The sequence below is a fragment of the Crotalus tigris genome, unplaced genomic scaffold, assembly GCF_016545835.1.
Source record: "Crotalus tigris isolate CLP2741 ecotype Arizona unplaced genomic scaffold, ASM1654583v1 scf7180000024461.2689607, whole genome shotgun sequence".
NCBI classification, from domain to species: Eukaryota; Metazoa; Chordata; class Lepidosauria; order Squamata; family Viperidae; genus Crotalus; species Crotalus tigris.
Genome location: NW_024100631.1, coordinates 2,265,799 through 2,283,562, shown reverse-complemented (window position 1 = coordinate 2,283,562; position 17,764 = coordinate 2,265,799). Strand labels below are relative to the sequence as shown.

The 17,764-nt window shown below is 44.6% G+C and overlaps 1 protein-coding gene across 1 annotated transcript in view; it reads right to left on the bottom strand.

Annotated features, from left to right (window-relative positions):
- The window catches only part of PPIL2 (peptidylprolyl isomerase like 2), a 25,484-nt gene extending 7,720 nt beyond the window's left edge, over nucleotides 1–17,764 (bottom strand). Inside the window, exons 1-14 of the mRNA XM_039332339.1 lie at nucleotides 17,623–17,764; nucleotides 15,887–15,936; nucleotides 15,593–15,638; nucleotides 15,319–15,381; nucleotides 15,148–15,199; nucleotides 10,452–10,503; nucleotides 8,761–8,852; nucleotides 8,446–8,535; nucleotides 7,205–7,280; nucleotides 5,791–5,951; nucleotides 5,503–5,578; nucleotides 4,798–4,904; nucleotides 1,847–1,936; nucleotides 775–808 (exon numbers count right to left, since the gene is read on the bottom strand). Coding sequence (XP_039188273.1) covers nucleotides 775–808; nucleotides 1,847–1,936; nucleotides 4,798–4,904; nucleotides 5,503–5,578; nucleotides 5,791–5,951; nucleotides 7,205–7,280; nucleotides 8,446–8,535; nucleotides 8,761–8,852; nucleotides 10,452–10,503; nucleotides 15,148–15,199; nucleotides 15,319–15,381; nucleotides 15,593–15,638; nucleotides 15,887–15,936; nucleotides 17,623–17,654 — 1,021 coding nt within the window. The 5' untranslated portion in view covers nucleotides 17,655–17,764. The remainder of the gene's footprint in view (nucleotides 1–774; nucleotides 809–1,846; nucleotides 1,937–4,797; nucleotides 4,905–5,502; nucleotides 5,579–5,790; nucleotides 5,952–7,204; nucleotides 7,281–8,445; nucleotides 8,536–8,760; nucleotides 8,853–10,451; nucleotides 10,504–15,147; nucleotides 15,200–15,318; nucleotides 15,382–15,592; nucleotides 15,639–15,886; nucleotides 15,937–17,622) is intronic.

The window sequence follows — 17,764 nt, the reverse complement described above, 5'->3', positions numbered from 1 at the left end:
CACCAACACTGCACATCTCCAGAACCTTCACAGTCACACGGATCGATCTATATACAGCCCATGTGTGCTCACTTTCTCTCTGCCCATCTGCTTCTTCAAAGTTTCGGTTCATGGCTGTATCCAGAACCTGGTGTGGGATCGGCCTCTGGGTTTATTTCATTTTTGGATTTGGTTATGACAAGGTGGGTTATGACTAAGGTGGGACTAGAACTCAGCACCTGCTGGTGATTGGCCCAAGACCACTCAGCTGGCTTTTGTGGCTAAGGCGGGACTAGAACTCACTGCCTCCTGGTGACTGGCCCAAGACCACCCAGCTGGCTTTCATGGCTAAGGCGGGACTAGAACTCAGCACCTCCTGGTGATTGGCCCAAGACCACCCAGCTGGCTTTTGTGGCTAAGGCGGGACTAGAACTTATAGTGTCCTGGTGATTGGCTCAAAGTCAACCAGCTGGCTAAGGTAGGACTAGAACTCAGTGTCTTGTTTCTAATCTAGTTTAGTCCAGTGCTTTAAGTAGTAACCCCCATTTCCCCAAATCCTGAATGTTTCCTCAACTTCCCATCCAAGATATGTCAATGGATTCAGGACCTTCAACTTTCCCATTTTTATTATTTTTTTTCCTATTAAGGTAGGAATAACTTAGTTGATTAATTTAAGAATGCCGGCACATTCCTCCTATTTTTGGCTGCCACAGACTAGCAAGGTTCTCCTCCTCCTGCAGGGTCTACAAAGAACTAAAATGAATCAGAAAAGAAAGAAAACCTGGTATTCTTTACCTGTTCCAGTCCCGGTAGGGTCTCCACCTTGAATCTAGACAATCAAAAGAGAAAGACAGTGTAAGGTGGGGAGGGGGGAAGCTGAACAGCCGTGGCTTTATCGTTGAGATCCTTCAAGATGTTATTTTTTATCAACCCACTGGAGAAAAGAAAACCATTATTTTTTATTTCCTTCTCCTTTAACTGGGGCCCTGCCGTAATCGATCAACCAAATTACAACAAAGAGGTTTTCAGCAGCTGAACAGGGAAGAGAAAAAACTCGGCAAAGGGGAAATAATTGCAAAACCCACAAGTTCTCCAGGTACAAACTTCCTCACAGGGTAATCTGTGGGTCAAAGTCCAAGAGAGAGGAGATGTTGGGTTCAGCTGTGGTTGTAAAGTCAACTATCTGAAAAGGCAACTTCTGAGGTTGAACCAATGATGGCATGACCGATGCAACGAGGGCGGTAAGGACACCGAGCAACTCTCGGTTCTGTTCAGGTCAAGCCTTAGGTTATGTCCACTGCAGTTGAATAGAAATAGAAATAATAGAAATAGAAATAATAGAATAGAATAAGAATAAAATAGAATAGAATAATAGAACAGAATAGAATAAGAACGGAATAGAATAGAATAAGAATAGAAAAATAGAATAGAATAGAATAGAAAGGGACCTTGGAGGTCTTCTAGTCCAGCCCCTTGCTCAAGCAGGAGAACCTTTACCATCTCAGACAAGTGACTGTCTAGCCTCTTCTTAAAAACCTCCAGTGATGGAACACCCATGATTTCTGGAGGCAAGTAGTTCCACTGGTTAATTGTCCTCACTGTCAGGAACTTTCTCCTTAATTCCAGGTTGCTTCTCTCTTTGATCAGTTTCCAACTGTTGTTTCTTGTCCTGCCCTCTGGGTGCTTTGGAGAATAACGTGACCCCCTCCTCTTCCTTGTGGCAGCCCCTCAAATACTGGTTGTTGATCCAAAGGAGATGGCAGCAACCGCGCCACGACAGCCATTAATTAAGACCCAGCAACTCTCTTTCTCTCTTTCGTTTGCCGGGCAGACATTTATGCCTTCGGCCTTCCAGTTCGATACTCACCACGAAATTGCGAATTGATCGGTGAAATATGGTCCCATCGTAGTAGTTCTTCTTGCAGAGTTGAATGAAGTTTTCACAGGTTCTAGGGGTCTGGGAGAGACAGGAAAACACACACACACACACACAAACACACACACACACAAGCTGCTTGTAATGAAATCCAGTCATTTTTTACACAGGAAAGCCCTTCGTGGGATGAACTACAGCAGGGGTAGGCAACCTTGGCTCTTTTATGATTCGTGGACTTCAACTCCCAGAATTCCTGAGCCAGCCACGCTGAGGAGAAAGGGAGGGGTTTCCAAGCTGAGCCATGTTGGCTCAGGAATTCTGGGAGTTGAAGTCCGTGAGTCATGAGGGGACCATAGTTCCCTCATGCTGGCTCAGGAATTCTGGGAATTGAAGTCCACGAGTCATGAAAGGGCCATATTTCCCCCATGCTGGCTCAGGAATTCTGGGAATTGAAGTCCACGAGTCATGAGGAGACCATAGTTCCCTCATGCTGGCTCAGGAATTCTGGGAATTGAAGTCCCCGAGTCATAAAGCGGCCTAGACCTTGGCCAGAGGTAGGCAACCCTGGCTCTTTTATGACTCGTGGACTTCAACTCCCAGAATTCCTGAGCCAACCATGCTGAAGGGAGAGTTTCCAAGCTGAGCCCTGCTGGCTCAGGAATTCTGGGAATTGAAGTCCACAACTTCTTTCCACCTGTCTGTCTTTTGTTATCATAGTGGATCGATTCTCACCGTTTTCTTTTTCACTGCTTATTCTATGGTTCTATCCTCCTTTTGTGGACCCTTCTGTTCATTTCTTCCTATTTATTGTCTTAAGCCGCCTAGCGTGATAGGCAGCAAATACATTGAACAAATAAATAATAAATTAAAAAATAGCCATGGCTGAGATCACAGGTAGTCCTCGACTTACTACACTTCGTTTAGCGACTGTTCGAAGTCGCGATGCCCTGGAAAAAGTGACTTACGACCAGTTTTCACACTTACGACCGTTGCAGCATCCCCAGGATCAAAATTCAGACGCTTGGCAACCGACTCATTAGGTGTGACAGTCCCGGGATCATGTGACCCCCCTTTTGCGACCTTCGGACAAGCAGAACCAATGGGGGAAGCCAGCTTCGCTTAACGACGGTGTTACTAACTTAACAAACTGCGGCGATTCACTTAAACGAGAATGGCAAGCGATGGTCGTAAAACGAGGCAAAAGCCACTTCTCAAACGTCTCGCTTAGCAACGGAAATGACTTTGCTTGTCAGGTTGCAAAATGGGATCGGATCACACACACACACACGGGACCACTGCGACCGTCATAAATATGAAACCGGTTGCCAAGGGGCCGAACTTTGATCACGCGAACACAGAGATGCTGCAACGGTCGTTAAGGGTGAAAAACGGTGGTAAGTCACTTTTTTCCACCCTGGCACTGTTCTGACTTCCAACGGTCACTAAACGAATGCTTGTTCAATCTGCAAAAATGATTTTTTCCTTCTGGGAGAGCACAACCAGCCCCATTTCAGCGCTCAGTAAAGCAGTAATGAATTTAACCCACAGTGGAAAGAGATATGAGGCGCCTGGTTTTTTTTTGCAAATACTCTGTGGGCTGCAAATTATTTCCCTGTGATTTTATTTATATTTATACACAGGCTCCCTCTCTCTCTCTCTCTGTCCACACGCACGGAGAGAGCCGGTTCCCATGGCCACTGCCTGTGCATCATGCGAGGCGCATCGCATTCTGGCGAGCAAGCCGGCGTTGCCTTAGCAACGTTCCTGAAAGAAAGGACAAGAAAAAGCAGCTCAAAAGCTTCTTTGCTCTCTTGGAAAGTGCAGCCGATCCCTTCCTTCTTTCCTATTTTTTCTTGCCCTTTTGACACTTAAAGAACAATTCCAGATTTTTGGAATTTCTGCTTTAAGTTCTCGGGGGGGGGGGAAACAAAAATCTGATTTGGTTTATGGCTCAACCATTTGCTATTGGCCAAAGCAAAAGGGATGTTGGGAAGGGAGACAAATACAGTAGGGCTATTCAACAGACGCAAAGAAAAATGAAGTCGGTGCAAAGCTCTTTGTTTAAGGCTCCTGCACAACGCCAAGTTGTGACAAGCCTGCGCCATTGCCCGTTCGTCACCTCTGAAGCCGGCGCTGTACAGATTCCCTGCTTCTCACCTCCACCTGGAGGATCTAAAAATACACCCTGGAGGCAAACCTCTTCCCACCCACCTTCTCCCTGGCCAGATTCATCCAGGTAATCAAAGAGCATCTTTCTTTGAAGGTGATCTTAAGACCGGTTTTTCAGCGGCTTTAAAACACCGCTTTGTTTTTACCAGAGGGAGTCTAGCTTAACAACTGCAGCGATCCCCTTAACACCTGTGCTAAGAAAGGCTGTGAAATGGGGGCAAAGCTCACTTAACAACTGTCTCGCTTAGCGACAGAAAATTTGGGCTCAATGGCGGTCGTAAGTCGAGGACTGCCTGGATATCGGAGCTAACTTTGGTAAATTTGACAAACGGCAAATGGAAGGGATTTCTAGTCTGCTTATTATTTTCTAGCAAGCATCCCTTTTTCTATACGTTAATAGACTGATGTTACTTGACAACTTGTCGTTCCTTAACTGCTGTTCAATTCTTTTTGAAAGAAACACGAAGAGATGGAGGTCCCTTTCTTCCAAAACAACTTTAAATCCCTATTTTTTTTTTCACACCTGGACCCCCTCTGACACTTCTGAAGCCCAACCACGAAGCTGTGTGAATTCCACCTGGGAAAGGTTACCCGTGAAAACAACGCAGGTTCCTTCCCCTAAGGTGGCACCTTCCAGGCAAGGATTCCCACGACTCCCTTCGCAAATCATCCCCACCACCTCCACCTTTGGGGCCCACAGGATTTATAGGACTGACAGCCTCGACCATCTGCATCTGAAGACTTGGCCACCAACAAGCCAACTATGGCCTCACCATGTCGCAGTGAAGCTCCAGGTTGAGGTCTCCCCGATTGGTGTGTAACCGGACGTAACCCTTCTTCTTGACGTATTGGTAGCGCACCACGTCGTCATCTATGGCAGCTGTTGAGAGAGGCCAAGGGCACATGGTTGCACTGATGTATTGTTCAGGGGTCCCTGGTGCTCTCTGAGCTAGGTGGTTTTCTTGCAGATGTTTCATTAGCCAAACTAGGTAACGTCAGGGCTAGAAGGGAGTGGGATTTATGGGAGGGAGGGAGGGAGGGAGGGAGGGAGGGAGGAAGGAAGGAAGGAAGGAAGGAAGGAAGGAAGGAAGGAAGGAAGGAAGGAAGGAAGGACAGACTATGGGGTCCTAGGTGTTCTCTGAGTGTGCCTATTTTCTTACAGACATTTCATTAGCCAAACTAGGTAACATCATCAGTGCTAGAAGGGGGTGGAATTTATGCAGAGGAAAGGAGAGGAGAGGAGAGGAGAGGAGAGGAGGGAAGACGGAAGGAAGGAAGGAAGGAAGGAAGGAAGGAAGGAAGGAAGGAAGGAAGGAAGGAAGGAAGGAAGGAAGGAAGGAAGGACTGTACGGTCCTTGGTGCTCTCTGAGCTTGCTTGTTTTCTTGCAGACGTTTCATTACCCAAACTAGGTAACATCATCAGTGCTACAAGGGAGTGGAATTTATGCAGAGGAAGGAAGGAAGGAAGGGACCTTTACCTGCTTCGTGCGTTGTCTCAGGCGCCATGGCTGTGGATGTGAACGAGGCGCTGACCCTCCCTGTGGAATAGTGAGCCTGTTAAAACAGCAACAGGTGAGGAGATCAGAGGCAGAATATTTGCAATGCAGGTAGTCCTCAACTTACAGCAGTTCATTTAGTGACCGTTCAAGCTGAAGTCCTCCCATCTTCCAGTGGCCAAGTTGGAAAAGCAGGGTTCGAGATACACTCCGTTCTCCAGTCGCTTTTTTTTAAAAAAAAAAAAAATGGCCCTCGACGTATCGACTCACCGCATTCAGCTTGTCTGTTTTTTTCTTCTCCGGCTCTTTCATCGTGGCCGCCAGAATATCGTCCCCTTTGAATTCTTTGTATAACTCCGACAGAGTCTCTCTGGTCTCCACGTTGGCATTTTTCAAATAATAGGAGGGGTCTGATCTGGCCTTTTCGTCATCTGCAAAAGATTGCAATAGATCAGGAGCGGCCTTGTCTAAACTGGGAAGGGTCAGCCCCGTGTCTGGGCTCTGCTAAAGATGTAACAGGACGGCAGAGCGAAAGACGGGAGGACAACAAAATTAATCAGCATCTAAAGCAGTATCACTCAATCCTGGCAGTTTGAAGAGGCAGGGACTTCAATTCCCAGAATTCCCTAGCTAGGCATGATTTAAGATGGGTGGACTTCAACTCCCAGAATTCCCAAGTCAGTATGTTTTAAGATGGGGGACTTCAAGTCCCAGAATTCCCCAGCCACCATGCTTTAAGATGGTTAGACCGCCAGAATTTACCAGCTGGCCTGCTTTTATATAGGTAAATTTCAACTCCCAGAATTCCGCAGCCAGCATGCTTTAAGAGGTGTGGATTCCAAGGGCCAGAATTCTCAGCCAGAGAAACGCTGATCTAAACGGACCAAACTGAGGCTTGAGTTTCTTACGTGGTCCTGCGTTCTTATTTAACCACCCAGTGACGGTTCTAAATGTAACATGTCAAAGAATCTTTCTTTGTTCAGTTGCTCTTTATTGACCCGTGGCTGAGGAACTGTAATTATATTTTAACCTCAGCCGCTTAGCCAATTTGGTTCTCCAAGTGAAATACAATTATCGCTGCCTCCCCGATGCCCTCTTAATGAAACTCAGTTTATAATCTTGGTACATCTTGAGGTCACTAAACTTGGGAAGCCTGCAGAGACCCGAAAGACATGAGCCAAACACCTTTGGGGCTGGGTGGGACATTAAAAAACGGCGGCATCCTTTTAAAAACATTATATTTTGAGCTCATCAAAAATCTCAGCTTGGGCTTTCCATGGTTCACAGTCTCCTGCTCCAGGTCGTCCTCAAGTTATAATCATTTGCTTAGTGGCTGTTCAAAGTTACAGTGACAAAAAAGATGACTTACGACCGTTTTTCACTTACGACCGTTTGCAGCATCCCGGAGATCAAAATTCAGACGCTGGGAAATTGACTCGTATTTACGACGGTTGCTGTGTCCCTGGAGTCACGTAACCCCCCCCCCCCCCGCTTTTGCAACCTCCCGCCAAGCGAAGTCAAGGGGGGAACCAGATTCACTTAACAACCGTGTTATCAGCAGCGATCCACTTAACGACTATGGCAAAATGGGGCAAAACTCTTTCTTAACAGGTGTCTTGCTTAGCCAGCGGAAGTTTTGATCATACGTTGAGGACTGCCTGCCGTTCTCCACCATCCCTCTTACCCGGGTCGGTGACTTTCAAATTGTTCTTCACGTGAAAAAAGCTGGAGACGTTAAATTTGTCCAAATTGGTGGGATCCTAAATGAAATAAATAAATAACAAAACACAGAGAAGATCAGCAGCTTTGGAGCAACAGTTCTGAGCTCGGCTGAGCATCCATTCCCTTTCGTAATTTTTTTGGGCGGGAAGCCACCAGGGAAGATTGGGATAAAAAGCTTTGTTCCGTTCCGGCACATTCTCTTTCAGGGTGAGGAAACTCGACATGGACAGCTTCCAGAGCAGTTTTCTCCCCCCCCCCCCAGTGCCGAATACATAAATAAAAATCCGGCAGAGTGGGCAGGGATGAACGCGGCCTGAATCCAAAGAGCCCAGAGAACGGTGGAAGAAAGAAGAAGAAGACGTCAGTGGGAGCGCAAGTGGCAGAACAGGAGATAAATGTGGCATTGTGTGTTCCGATAAGAAAGCCTCCAATAATATTCCATGGCGGGCAAACTCCGAGAGAGAGAGAGAGAGAGAGAGAGAGAGAGAGAGAGAGAGAGAGAGAGAGAGAGAGAGAGGGGGAGAGAAAGAAGAGAGAGAATCTGCTGCTCCATCTCTCATTAAGTGAGATAATATGCCTTTCACTGAGCCCTGAAATTGTTTGCTCTGGCCGGTAAATAAATCTTTAGTTTTATGGCTGGCAGTAGAACCGAACTGACGTTTAGTAAGTCAAGAGGGAGGAGGTGGAGGGGGAGAGAAAAAGAGAGAAAGAAAAAGACAGAAAGAGAGAGACAGAGAGGGAGAGAGAAAGAGAGAGACAGAGAGAGACAGAGAAAGAAAAAGACAGAAAGAGAAAGACAGAGAGAGAAAGAAAAAGACAGAAAGAGAGGGAGGGAGGGAGAGGGAGGAAAAGGGAGAGGGAGGGAGAGAGGGAGAGGAGATAGGGAGGGATAGGGAGAGAGGGGGAGAGGGAGGGAGAGAGGAAGAGAGAGGGGGAGAGATATGTATATGTATATGTATATATAAATATATGTTTGTATATGTATGTATATATATTGTGTGGGTGTGTATATGTATATTTATGTGTATACACATACATTAAGCATGCAGGCATACATGCACACATATATACACACACAGATATACATATACATTTATACACACACACACACAAATTGTGAGAAGGAGACGCTGAAGGAATGGAGGGCAGGAAAGAGGGGAAGGCCGAAACCAAAACTCCTTTTATTCTTTTAATAAGCCTCACCTGCAGCGTAATAATATCCTGCCTGCAGAAGGGCTCATCGCTCAGAAGGTCTTGGAAGGACTTGGTTTTTATATTCAGCTGCTCAACCGCCTTGGGGGAAAAAAACAGAAGAAGCGGGGAATCAATGGAGGGTCGAGAATCACCCTGCAATTTTTTCCCCCGGCGTTTTTTCAAACCCGAAATAAGGAGGGCTAAGCGAGTGGAACCCGCTTAGCAACCGCCTGGCTTGGCCATGGAGATTCTGCTCCCTAAGCCGAGGACTAGCTGCGTGGTCCGTGCATCGTCAACCGTGACGCGGGTTCTGAACATGCTCACCTCAGAACCGAACACGTTCCCGGTGGTCTTGATGGCCACGATGTGGGAGTTATTGGTGAAGACTGTGAAAAGAACTGGGCAGTGGTATTTTCCTGAATGGAGGAAGAAAAAAGAGAGAAATGAACCACAGACATGACACAGTTTCTCACCCGGCTGTGTTTGATGCCAAAGGCAGGACTAGAACTCACAGCCTCCTAGTGATTGGCCCAAAGTCACCCAGTCAGCTTTCATGGCTAAGGCGGGACTAAAACTCACAGCCTCCTAATGATTGGCCCAAAGTCAGCCAGCTGTGTTTGATGCCGAAGGCGGGTCTTGAACTCACAGCCTTCTAGTGATTGGCCCAAAGTCACCCAGTCAGCTTTCAGGCCTAAGGCGGGGCTAGAACTCACAGCCTCCTAGTGATTGGCCCAAAGTCACCTAACCAGCTTCTTTCATGCCTAAGGAGGGACTAGAATTCACCATCTCCTGGTGATTGGCCCAAAGTCACCCAGTCAGCTTTCAGACCTAAGGCGGGGCTAGAACTCACAGTCTCCTCATGATTGGCCCAAAGTCACTCAGCTGGCTTTCATGTCTAAGGCAGGACTAGAACTCACAGCTACCTGGTTTTTAACCTGGTCCCTTAAGCAGAGGGAAAATTTAGCCCTGACAGAAGATGGCTAGCAGATCTTCAGGTTTGTCAGGATCATTTCACTGAAGGGCATGTTATGATTAATTATTAGGAAAGGCTAAGTGAAATATTCACAGTGAACCTGTCTAGAGCTGTGGGGAGCAAATCTGGTTTTCACGCCAAGCTAAATCAAGCTAAGAGATACTTTAATTTGGATTTCTGCATTGACTAGAGAGTTGATCTTTACAGCTAAATGGCCCTTTCCAATTCTACAACTGTAACTGCTTTGAGATCCTTGAAGCCATATTGGGCCATAAATATTTCAACCGAGTAAATTAGAATTCCACAAGAGCAGAATCTAAAACTCGCCTCTGCATAGGCATCGGGTCTTTGGTAAGAACAAAACCTCCATAAATTCCACGGTGAGTTCCTTGGGGAGAGGCTGAGATAAAATTTCCGCTGACAAGAATCCCTGGGAGAAATGATTTGAGGAGCCTGCCATTCACGGCCAGCCTTTCAAAGGCTCAGCTCTGGCCAAACGTTTGTAGGAACCGAGGCTCTTTCCAAGCGGTTGGGGCACATTCAAGGCCGAGGAATCGTTGGCATGCCACTTGAGTGAGTCCGCCTAAATCTGATTGTGCGGCAAAGACTTCGCTTTGGATGAAATTGAATGGTGTATTTTCCAGGGGGGGGGGAAAGAAAATTAATATTAAACACTTCTATGGTAAACAGAACAGTAAAAAGGAATAGGTTCTGGAGAAAGAAAGAAAGAAAGAAAGAAAGAAAGAAAGAAAGAAAGAAAGAAAGAAAGAAAGAAAGAAAGAAAGAAAGAAAGAAAGAAAGAAAGAAAGAAAGAAAGGAAAAGAAAGGAAGGAAGGAAGAAAGAAAAGAAAGAAAAAGGGAAAGAAAGAAAGAAAGAAAGAGAAAGAAAAAGAAGAAAGGAAGAAAAAAAGAAAGAAAAAGAAAAAAGAAAGAAGAAAAAAGGAAAGAAAAAGAGAAAGTAAGAAAGAAAGAAAAAGAAAGGGAAAGAGAAAAAGAGAAGGAGAAAGGGAAAGAAAGAAAGAAAGAAAGGGTACCAACTCACCGTCTTGGTTTTTAGCAAAGTTCAGCTTGATGAGAGATTTGGCCTCCAGCTTCTGCGGAGACAAACAAATAACAATGGTTAGTCACCTACTCTGCCGTGGGACTTCAGTCGAAGCACACACACCCCCCAAAGGGAAAAACCAAAATAAAAGTTGTGATATTCTAGAAGAGAGTGACTCAGACTCCCAACACTGTGCTGTCACACAGGCTTGCAAAAGAGAATGCCGTGAAAGCAATCGGACGGATTCCTGGATGTGAGAATGTAGACCAATTGCCCATGCTAGCAATTCTGGGACGTGAAATCCATTCATCTGAAACTTGCTAAGCTTGAGAAACGCTGCATTAGAGATTACAACACCCTTGGAATCAAAGGTGAACAACACCTTTCTCCCCCTATTGTCCCCCAACAACCGTGTGAAGTTGGGGAGAGTAACTGGCCCAAAGTCACGCTGCTGGCTTGCACGCCTGAGGCGGGACTAGAACTCACCGTCTCCTGGTGACTGGCCCAAAGTCACGCAGTTGGCTTGCATGCCTGAGGCGGGACTAGAACTCACCGTCTCCTGGTGATTGGTCCAAAGTCACCCAGTTGGCTTTCATGGCTGAGGCTGAACTAGAACTCACTGTCTCCTGGTGATTGGCCCAAAGTCACCCAGTTGGCTATCATGCCTAAGGCAGGACTAGAACTCACCATCTCCTGGTGATTGTGTGAATCTTCTATTTAAGAGGAAAGTTATACCTGCTATAAGACATAACCAGTATTGCAGGCTGATTCTGCCCACTGCCAGCAGTTCGATCCTGACTGGCTCAAAGTGACTCAGCCTAACATCCTTCCGAGGTCGGTAAAATGAGGACCCAGATTGTTGGGGGCAACAGGCTGACTCTGTAAAGCGCTTAGAGAAGGATGTAAAGCGGCATATAATCTAAATGCCATTACTATTAAAATTATGGAAGGTGTGCCCATTACATCTACACCTATTTTTAACAAAACACATTAGAGTATCTGTTGAAATTAAATATAAGCACGGTATCCAAGCTAGCGAAATCCAAAACAGTCGTAATCTGACACCAGAACTAGGCAAAGGCTGCTAACAGAATAAACTAGAGCAGTATTTGTCAAATGTGGCGATTTGAAGTACCAGAGACTTCGATTCCCAGAATTCTTTGCTGGCTGGGGGATTCTGGGAGTTGAAGTCCACAGGTCTTCTAAGTTGTCAAGTTTGAGAAAGGCTGAATTACGAGCTGTGCTTGCTATAAAAACTCTCCCTAACTAGGGAAAGAGACATGCTATTATGGGATTAAGAGTCAACCCGAGTTCAAAACTTGTCAGGGCACCAATTTGGATTCTGAGTAAGCCGTGCAACCCTCTAGCAAACATTTGAAAGCCAGTTCAGCTGATCAAAAGCGACAGCTGCAACAATAGTGTCTGCAGGAAAGTCACAAAGCAAGTTAGGGTTGAAACGAAGCTGATCTAATTTCCCTCCTAAAAGAATCACTGTTATTCTCTCCTTCAACTGGCTGGCTCAAATCCAAATCCTAATTTTATTTTTTGAAATCCCACAGACAATGGTTGCCCGGGTCTCTTTGTCATTCTACACTTACCAGGTAAGTCCCTGACTTACGACCACAAATGGAGCTTTCAGTGCAACCGTCATAAATATGAACCAGTTGCCAAGGGTCTGAATTTTGATCACGTGATGGGGAGGCTGCAATGGCCGTTAAGTGTGAAAAGCAGTCGTAAGTTACTTTTTTCTGTGTAATTTTAAATGATCATTAAATGGACTGTTATAAGTCAAGGACTAGGTGGAAAAGATTACGAATAAATTCTCTTTGTTTCTTACAAGCTTTCCACCTTGCTTTGGAACAAGCCAGGCTGCATATAAAACTTTGCTCTCATTTTTCAAATCAGGAATTCTTTATATATATATATATATATATATATGTTTCTTTGGTCACCATCTGGCTTAATAGCTATTCCAGCTTCCCATCTCGAGCGGAGAGGGAAAACAACAGGGAGAACGCCAACTAGAAGCGAAAGGACCCATGGCAGGAAATCAACAGATTTTTCCCCCCACCTGAAGCCTGGAGAATTAATGGAAGATAGCAAAACAAAAAACCAAAAATGAAAATGATCAACAGTAATGATTCAGCTCGGAGCCTTTTCACAACAGCAGAGTCCATATGGGATTGTTGTTCCATGTGATCCTTGGAACCATCTGTGAAACAACCCCCTCCCAAAAAACCCCCCCACAGGATAAATTGTGGTGGCCAAGTCACATTGGACCCAACAGCTGCTGGGAGCATTCCAGGATGCTGCAAGCTCAGGGGCTGTGGCCAACAACGTGGCCAGGCCTGGGCTTGGAAGGAAGGATGTTGCTGACGCAAAGCCCGTTGTTTTCAGCTGAAATTCACTTCCCAGAACGACAGAAGAGGAATGGCTGGTAGAGAATGGCTCCAGAGGAGCAGATTGCAGAGATTTTTTCTGTAGAAGAGGGGGTAGGTCAAAGGAGAAATCGTTCTGCCTACACAGGTAGTTTAGGTTTTTTTCATCTTATTTTCCACCATTATTATTTTTTTTACAAATAACTCAAGGCATGAACGCCCGCTCTGTGAAGTGGGTTGGGCTGAGAAAGAGTAGCCAGCCCAAAGTCACCCAAGCCTAAGGTGGGACTAGAATTCACCGTCTCCTAGTGATTGGCCCAAAAGAAAGAGAAAGGAAAAGGAAGGAAAGAAAGCAGACAGATGGGCAGAAAAAAGAAAGAAAAGAGAAAAAAGAAAGAAATGAGAGAAGAAAAGGAAATAAAAGAACAAGGAGAAAGGGAAGAAAGGAAAAATAACAAAAGGAAGAACGAGAATGAGAGAATGAGAAAAAAAGAGAGAAAGAGAGAGAGAGAGAGAAAGAAAGAAAGAAAGAAAGAAAGAAAGAAAGAAAGAAAGAAAGAAAGAAAGAAAGAAAGAAAAAGACACCTCCCCACACACACTTTTTTTGGCAGCTCTCTTCCTGCTTTTGTTCCCGGCTCAGGGTCCTCCCTGCCAGCTAAGCTACTAATTTGCCGCAATGCCTTGCTGTGTTTATCTTTCCTGCTTGCCAGCTGACATCCGAGAAGGGCCCCCTCCTTCCCCGCCTCACACGGCTGTGTGGGTCACTAGGGCACTGGGGCAAATTCAAGAGGAAAGACAACCAAAGAGGGAGATTAATGGCGCCCTTCCACGGCAGGCAGCAGGATGGGGGGGGGGGAATCTAAGGCCCACGTTCTGCCGCTGCTTGCTTGCCAAGGTGCCCGCCGTCTCTTTGCTCCTACCTCAGCTTGCACCGCCAGGCTTTCTTAAGATATCTGTTCGAGCAGGGGTCTTCAAACATGGCCCTTTGATGACTGGTGGACTTCAACTCCCAGAATTCCTCAGCCAGGCACGCCACGTTTGAAGACCCCTATGTTAGAGTTTAAAGGGGTCCTGATGTCAGGCATGGAGGAGGAGAAGCCATCCTCCTCCTCCTCGACTGTTACGACAATCAAGCAGAGAAGTTAAAATATTGTTTAGGGAGACCCTGCTGCGCTGCTATCTTCCCCAAGCTGGCACTTTCCCAGAATTTCTGGCTGTCAAGATTGTTGGCTGCGCTGGCCTCAGCGTGACACCTCTGGGAAAGCCAGTGTGCTAAAATTCACCGGCTTAGCGCTTGGAAAGCGCGAGAAAATCCTCAGAAGGATCCCGGGATCTGCCTGGGAAGACAGGAAAGCCACCGGAGGGCCACACGAGAGCATAAACCAGCAGAAGGAGCGGTTAGATCCATTCCTAAATGGTTCAATCGGGCGTTTTGCAACTCTTCCCTGAAGTGGATTTGCTGCAAATCCAGAGATCTGGCTAAACTTCTCAGGCCAAATGATCCGACTGCCCCCTTGTGTTGAAAGGAAAAACAACAATAACAACAACACTTGTGTTTTACAAGCACAGACCCAGAGAAGCAACCTGGAGCTAAGGAGAAACTTCCTATCAGTTAGAACAATTAATCAGTGGAACTCCTTGCCTCCAGAAGTAGTGAATGCTCCAACACTGGAAGTTTTTAAGGAGAGACTGGACAGCCATTTGTCTGAAATGGTATAGGGTTTCCTGCCTGAGCAGAGGGTTGGACTAGATGACCTCCAAGGTCCTTTCCAACTTTATTATTATTATTAACACATAGATCTGTGGATCCCCCTGCACACTATTCATTGGAAGAACAACAAACACAATGTGGGAATAAGCCTCTAAAACCTAACAGGCCTTTGCTCTCATTATCGTTCCATTACCCACCGTTTCTTGAATCAATGGTGTAAGAAAGAGGTCAGACTTTTAATACACACAGCATTCATATAGAAAGCTTACAGCAGCCACAAGATAAACACCAACTTAGCCCCAAAAGACAGGAAGAAGTAAGGAAGAAACTCAAGATTGCCCCAATTTGATTCTCTTTAGTATAAGGAGGGAAAAAGAGAACTTCTGCCAAGCTTTTAAGATTCTGTAATTACACTCTGCAATAACAGATTTCCAGTAGATCTTGTGGTGTCTGTTTCCTGATCTGGCTTATCCTAAAAAAACCTGACATATTTGTTACTTTATACATATCCCAAACGGGGTTTTGCACCTGCTTTTTAAAGCTCTTATTTTTTGAGATTTAATATCTGTGGTCTAAAACCCACATTTTAAAATCCAGCGATACTTACCTCCCCTGTGATTGGATTGGTTCCATATTTTTTTATCCACGGAACAATATTCCTAAAACAAGACAGGCGTAGAGTCAGAATTGCTTGGACATTGGTTTCTACCTTTAAGTACTTTTTTTGTTAAAAGAAAAGAAAACAAATGTAAGAGAAACTGGAATAAAGATAACTTACAGCAAATCAAAAATGGTCCCATCTGGTGTGCAAACTGGATATTCAAACGGTTGCAAAGATAAGCTAGGATTGAGGAAAAGAATTCCATTTTAGTATAAAAAAGCACAGTGAATCCATTTGGCATAACGTTAAGCCAACACACATAGATGAACGACCAAACCCACCCATATAAACTGATTCCAACTAAAAGCAATTTTCAAGATCCCTATAAAAGCGTGAAGGAAAGAAGCAACATTTATGATTTTTACGACTTTATGATTTCTTTCAAACTTACCTACAGTGATCAAAAGGCAGGCGCCGAAAGTTGGACTGTGGAATTTCTATTCAAAGAAAAATCTATATCAATATACCTCACACATCCTGCATATTCATCTTCACATGAATACCCTATAAATACATTGTAATTAAGTGACTTTGGCCAACCTCCATTTTAGTTTAGCCTATCTTACAACTGGGATAAAATGTGGGACATAGCATCTTGCTTTCAACCCACCCACCCCCAGGAGGGACCCAAAATATAAATTAGACATGCAAATGAGACAAAAATTCAACAGGTGTAGTTACATACCAACTGTCTTCCCTCCATAAAAATGGGTATATTCTGTACATGTTATGTACCTGAAAGAGAAAGATGTACCTAGACTTATGGACCTAGAAGCAAGGCAGATAAGCGAATTGAGGTACTGGATTCAAATTACAGAGTCTTTGTATGTATCCTTTCTGCTAGGGCTGTGTCTCTCAAACATGGCCACTAAGATGTGCGTACTTCAACTCTGAAGTTCAGATTTCTTAAAATTTCCAAATCTGAGAAACTGTGCTAGAGGGAAGCGTATCCCCTACAGCTGTTCCTTTCACACCCAATGGATGGAGCCAGGTTAGAATGTACCCTACCTGGGCTGTAAACCAACAGGGGGCAGCAGTTAAAGATTTCTGGTTTTCCTCACTGCCATAATAATAATAGTAAAGTTGGAAGGGACCTTGGAGGTCATCTAGTCCTCTAACGGATCTAACGGTCCTCTCTAATATTGCAGCCCAAACGTGATGGGTGTGGGACAGAATGGTCTTCCTCAACGCTGCACTCCATGCCTCTTGCACTATGGCAACCATGCTGTCTGAAGTTAAATGGCCATAACTAGTAGTGCAGACTAATCACCATCATGTCTGTGGTGCGTATGCGCAAGCAGGGGAAGGAAGGGTGGAAAACTGGAGCCAAATCACGTAACACAGGGGAATGATGGGATATACCATAAAAGTCATGCTTTAGGAGGGTTAACTATCTATCTACCTACCTATCATATTTATCAATCATATTTATCTCTATCTTTCTAGCTATATATCATATCTATCAATCATATCTATTTCTATCAATCATCTATATCTCAATATCTATCAATCATATCTATATCTATCATCTACCAATCATATCTATCAATCATATTTATCTCTATCTTTCTATTATATCTGTCTATATCATCTCTATCAATCATATCAATCTCTATCTTATCTATTATCTATATATTTCTTTCATATCTATCAATCATATCTTTCTATCATCTATTATCTATCATATCTATCATATCTTTCTATTATCTATCATATCTATCAATCTATCTACCTATCTCCCTACCTACCTATATCTATCATATCTATCAATCATATTTATCTCTATCTTTCTAGCTATATCTATATCATATCTATCAAATATCTATTACTATCAATCATCTATATCTCAATATCTACCAATCATATCTATATCTATCATATATCAATCATATCTATCATATTTATGTCTATCTTTCTATTATCTATCTATATCATCTCTATCAATCATATCAATCTCTATCTTATCTATATATTTCTTTCATATCTATCAATCATATCTTTCTATTATCTATCATATCTATCAAATTTATCTCTTTCTATTATCTATAATCTATATCATATCCATCAATCATATCTTTTTATTATATATCAGTATCTATCTATCTATCTATCTATCTATCTATCTATCATATCAATCAATCATATTTACCTCAATCAATCAATCATATTTATCTCGTTCTATCTATTTATCTACCGCAGTGAATGATTCCTTGGCTTCCCCCCTCGCCTTCAGCCGGCCAGGACAGAGTCCAAGGAAGAAAAGAAATAAGAGCCAATGCCCGGACTGAAACCCCTCCAGGAACCCTTTTCCTCCCCGTAACAACCTCCCTGCCAGGTAGGCTGGGCCGAGATGCCACCCTCCCTCCACTTCCGGAGACCTCCCAAGGCGCCCCACGACCCCTTCAGAGCCGCTTCGCGTACATTTTGTCCTTCTGGTGCTGCCTCTTCCCCATGGCTGCCGGGGGCCTGTTTCTCCGCTCCGGTCCGAAATCACCCGGCGAGGAACGACGACGTCTGTCCGAAAAACTCCACTTCCGGAAAAGACGCTCCGAGGCTCTGCTTC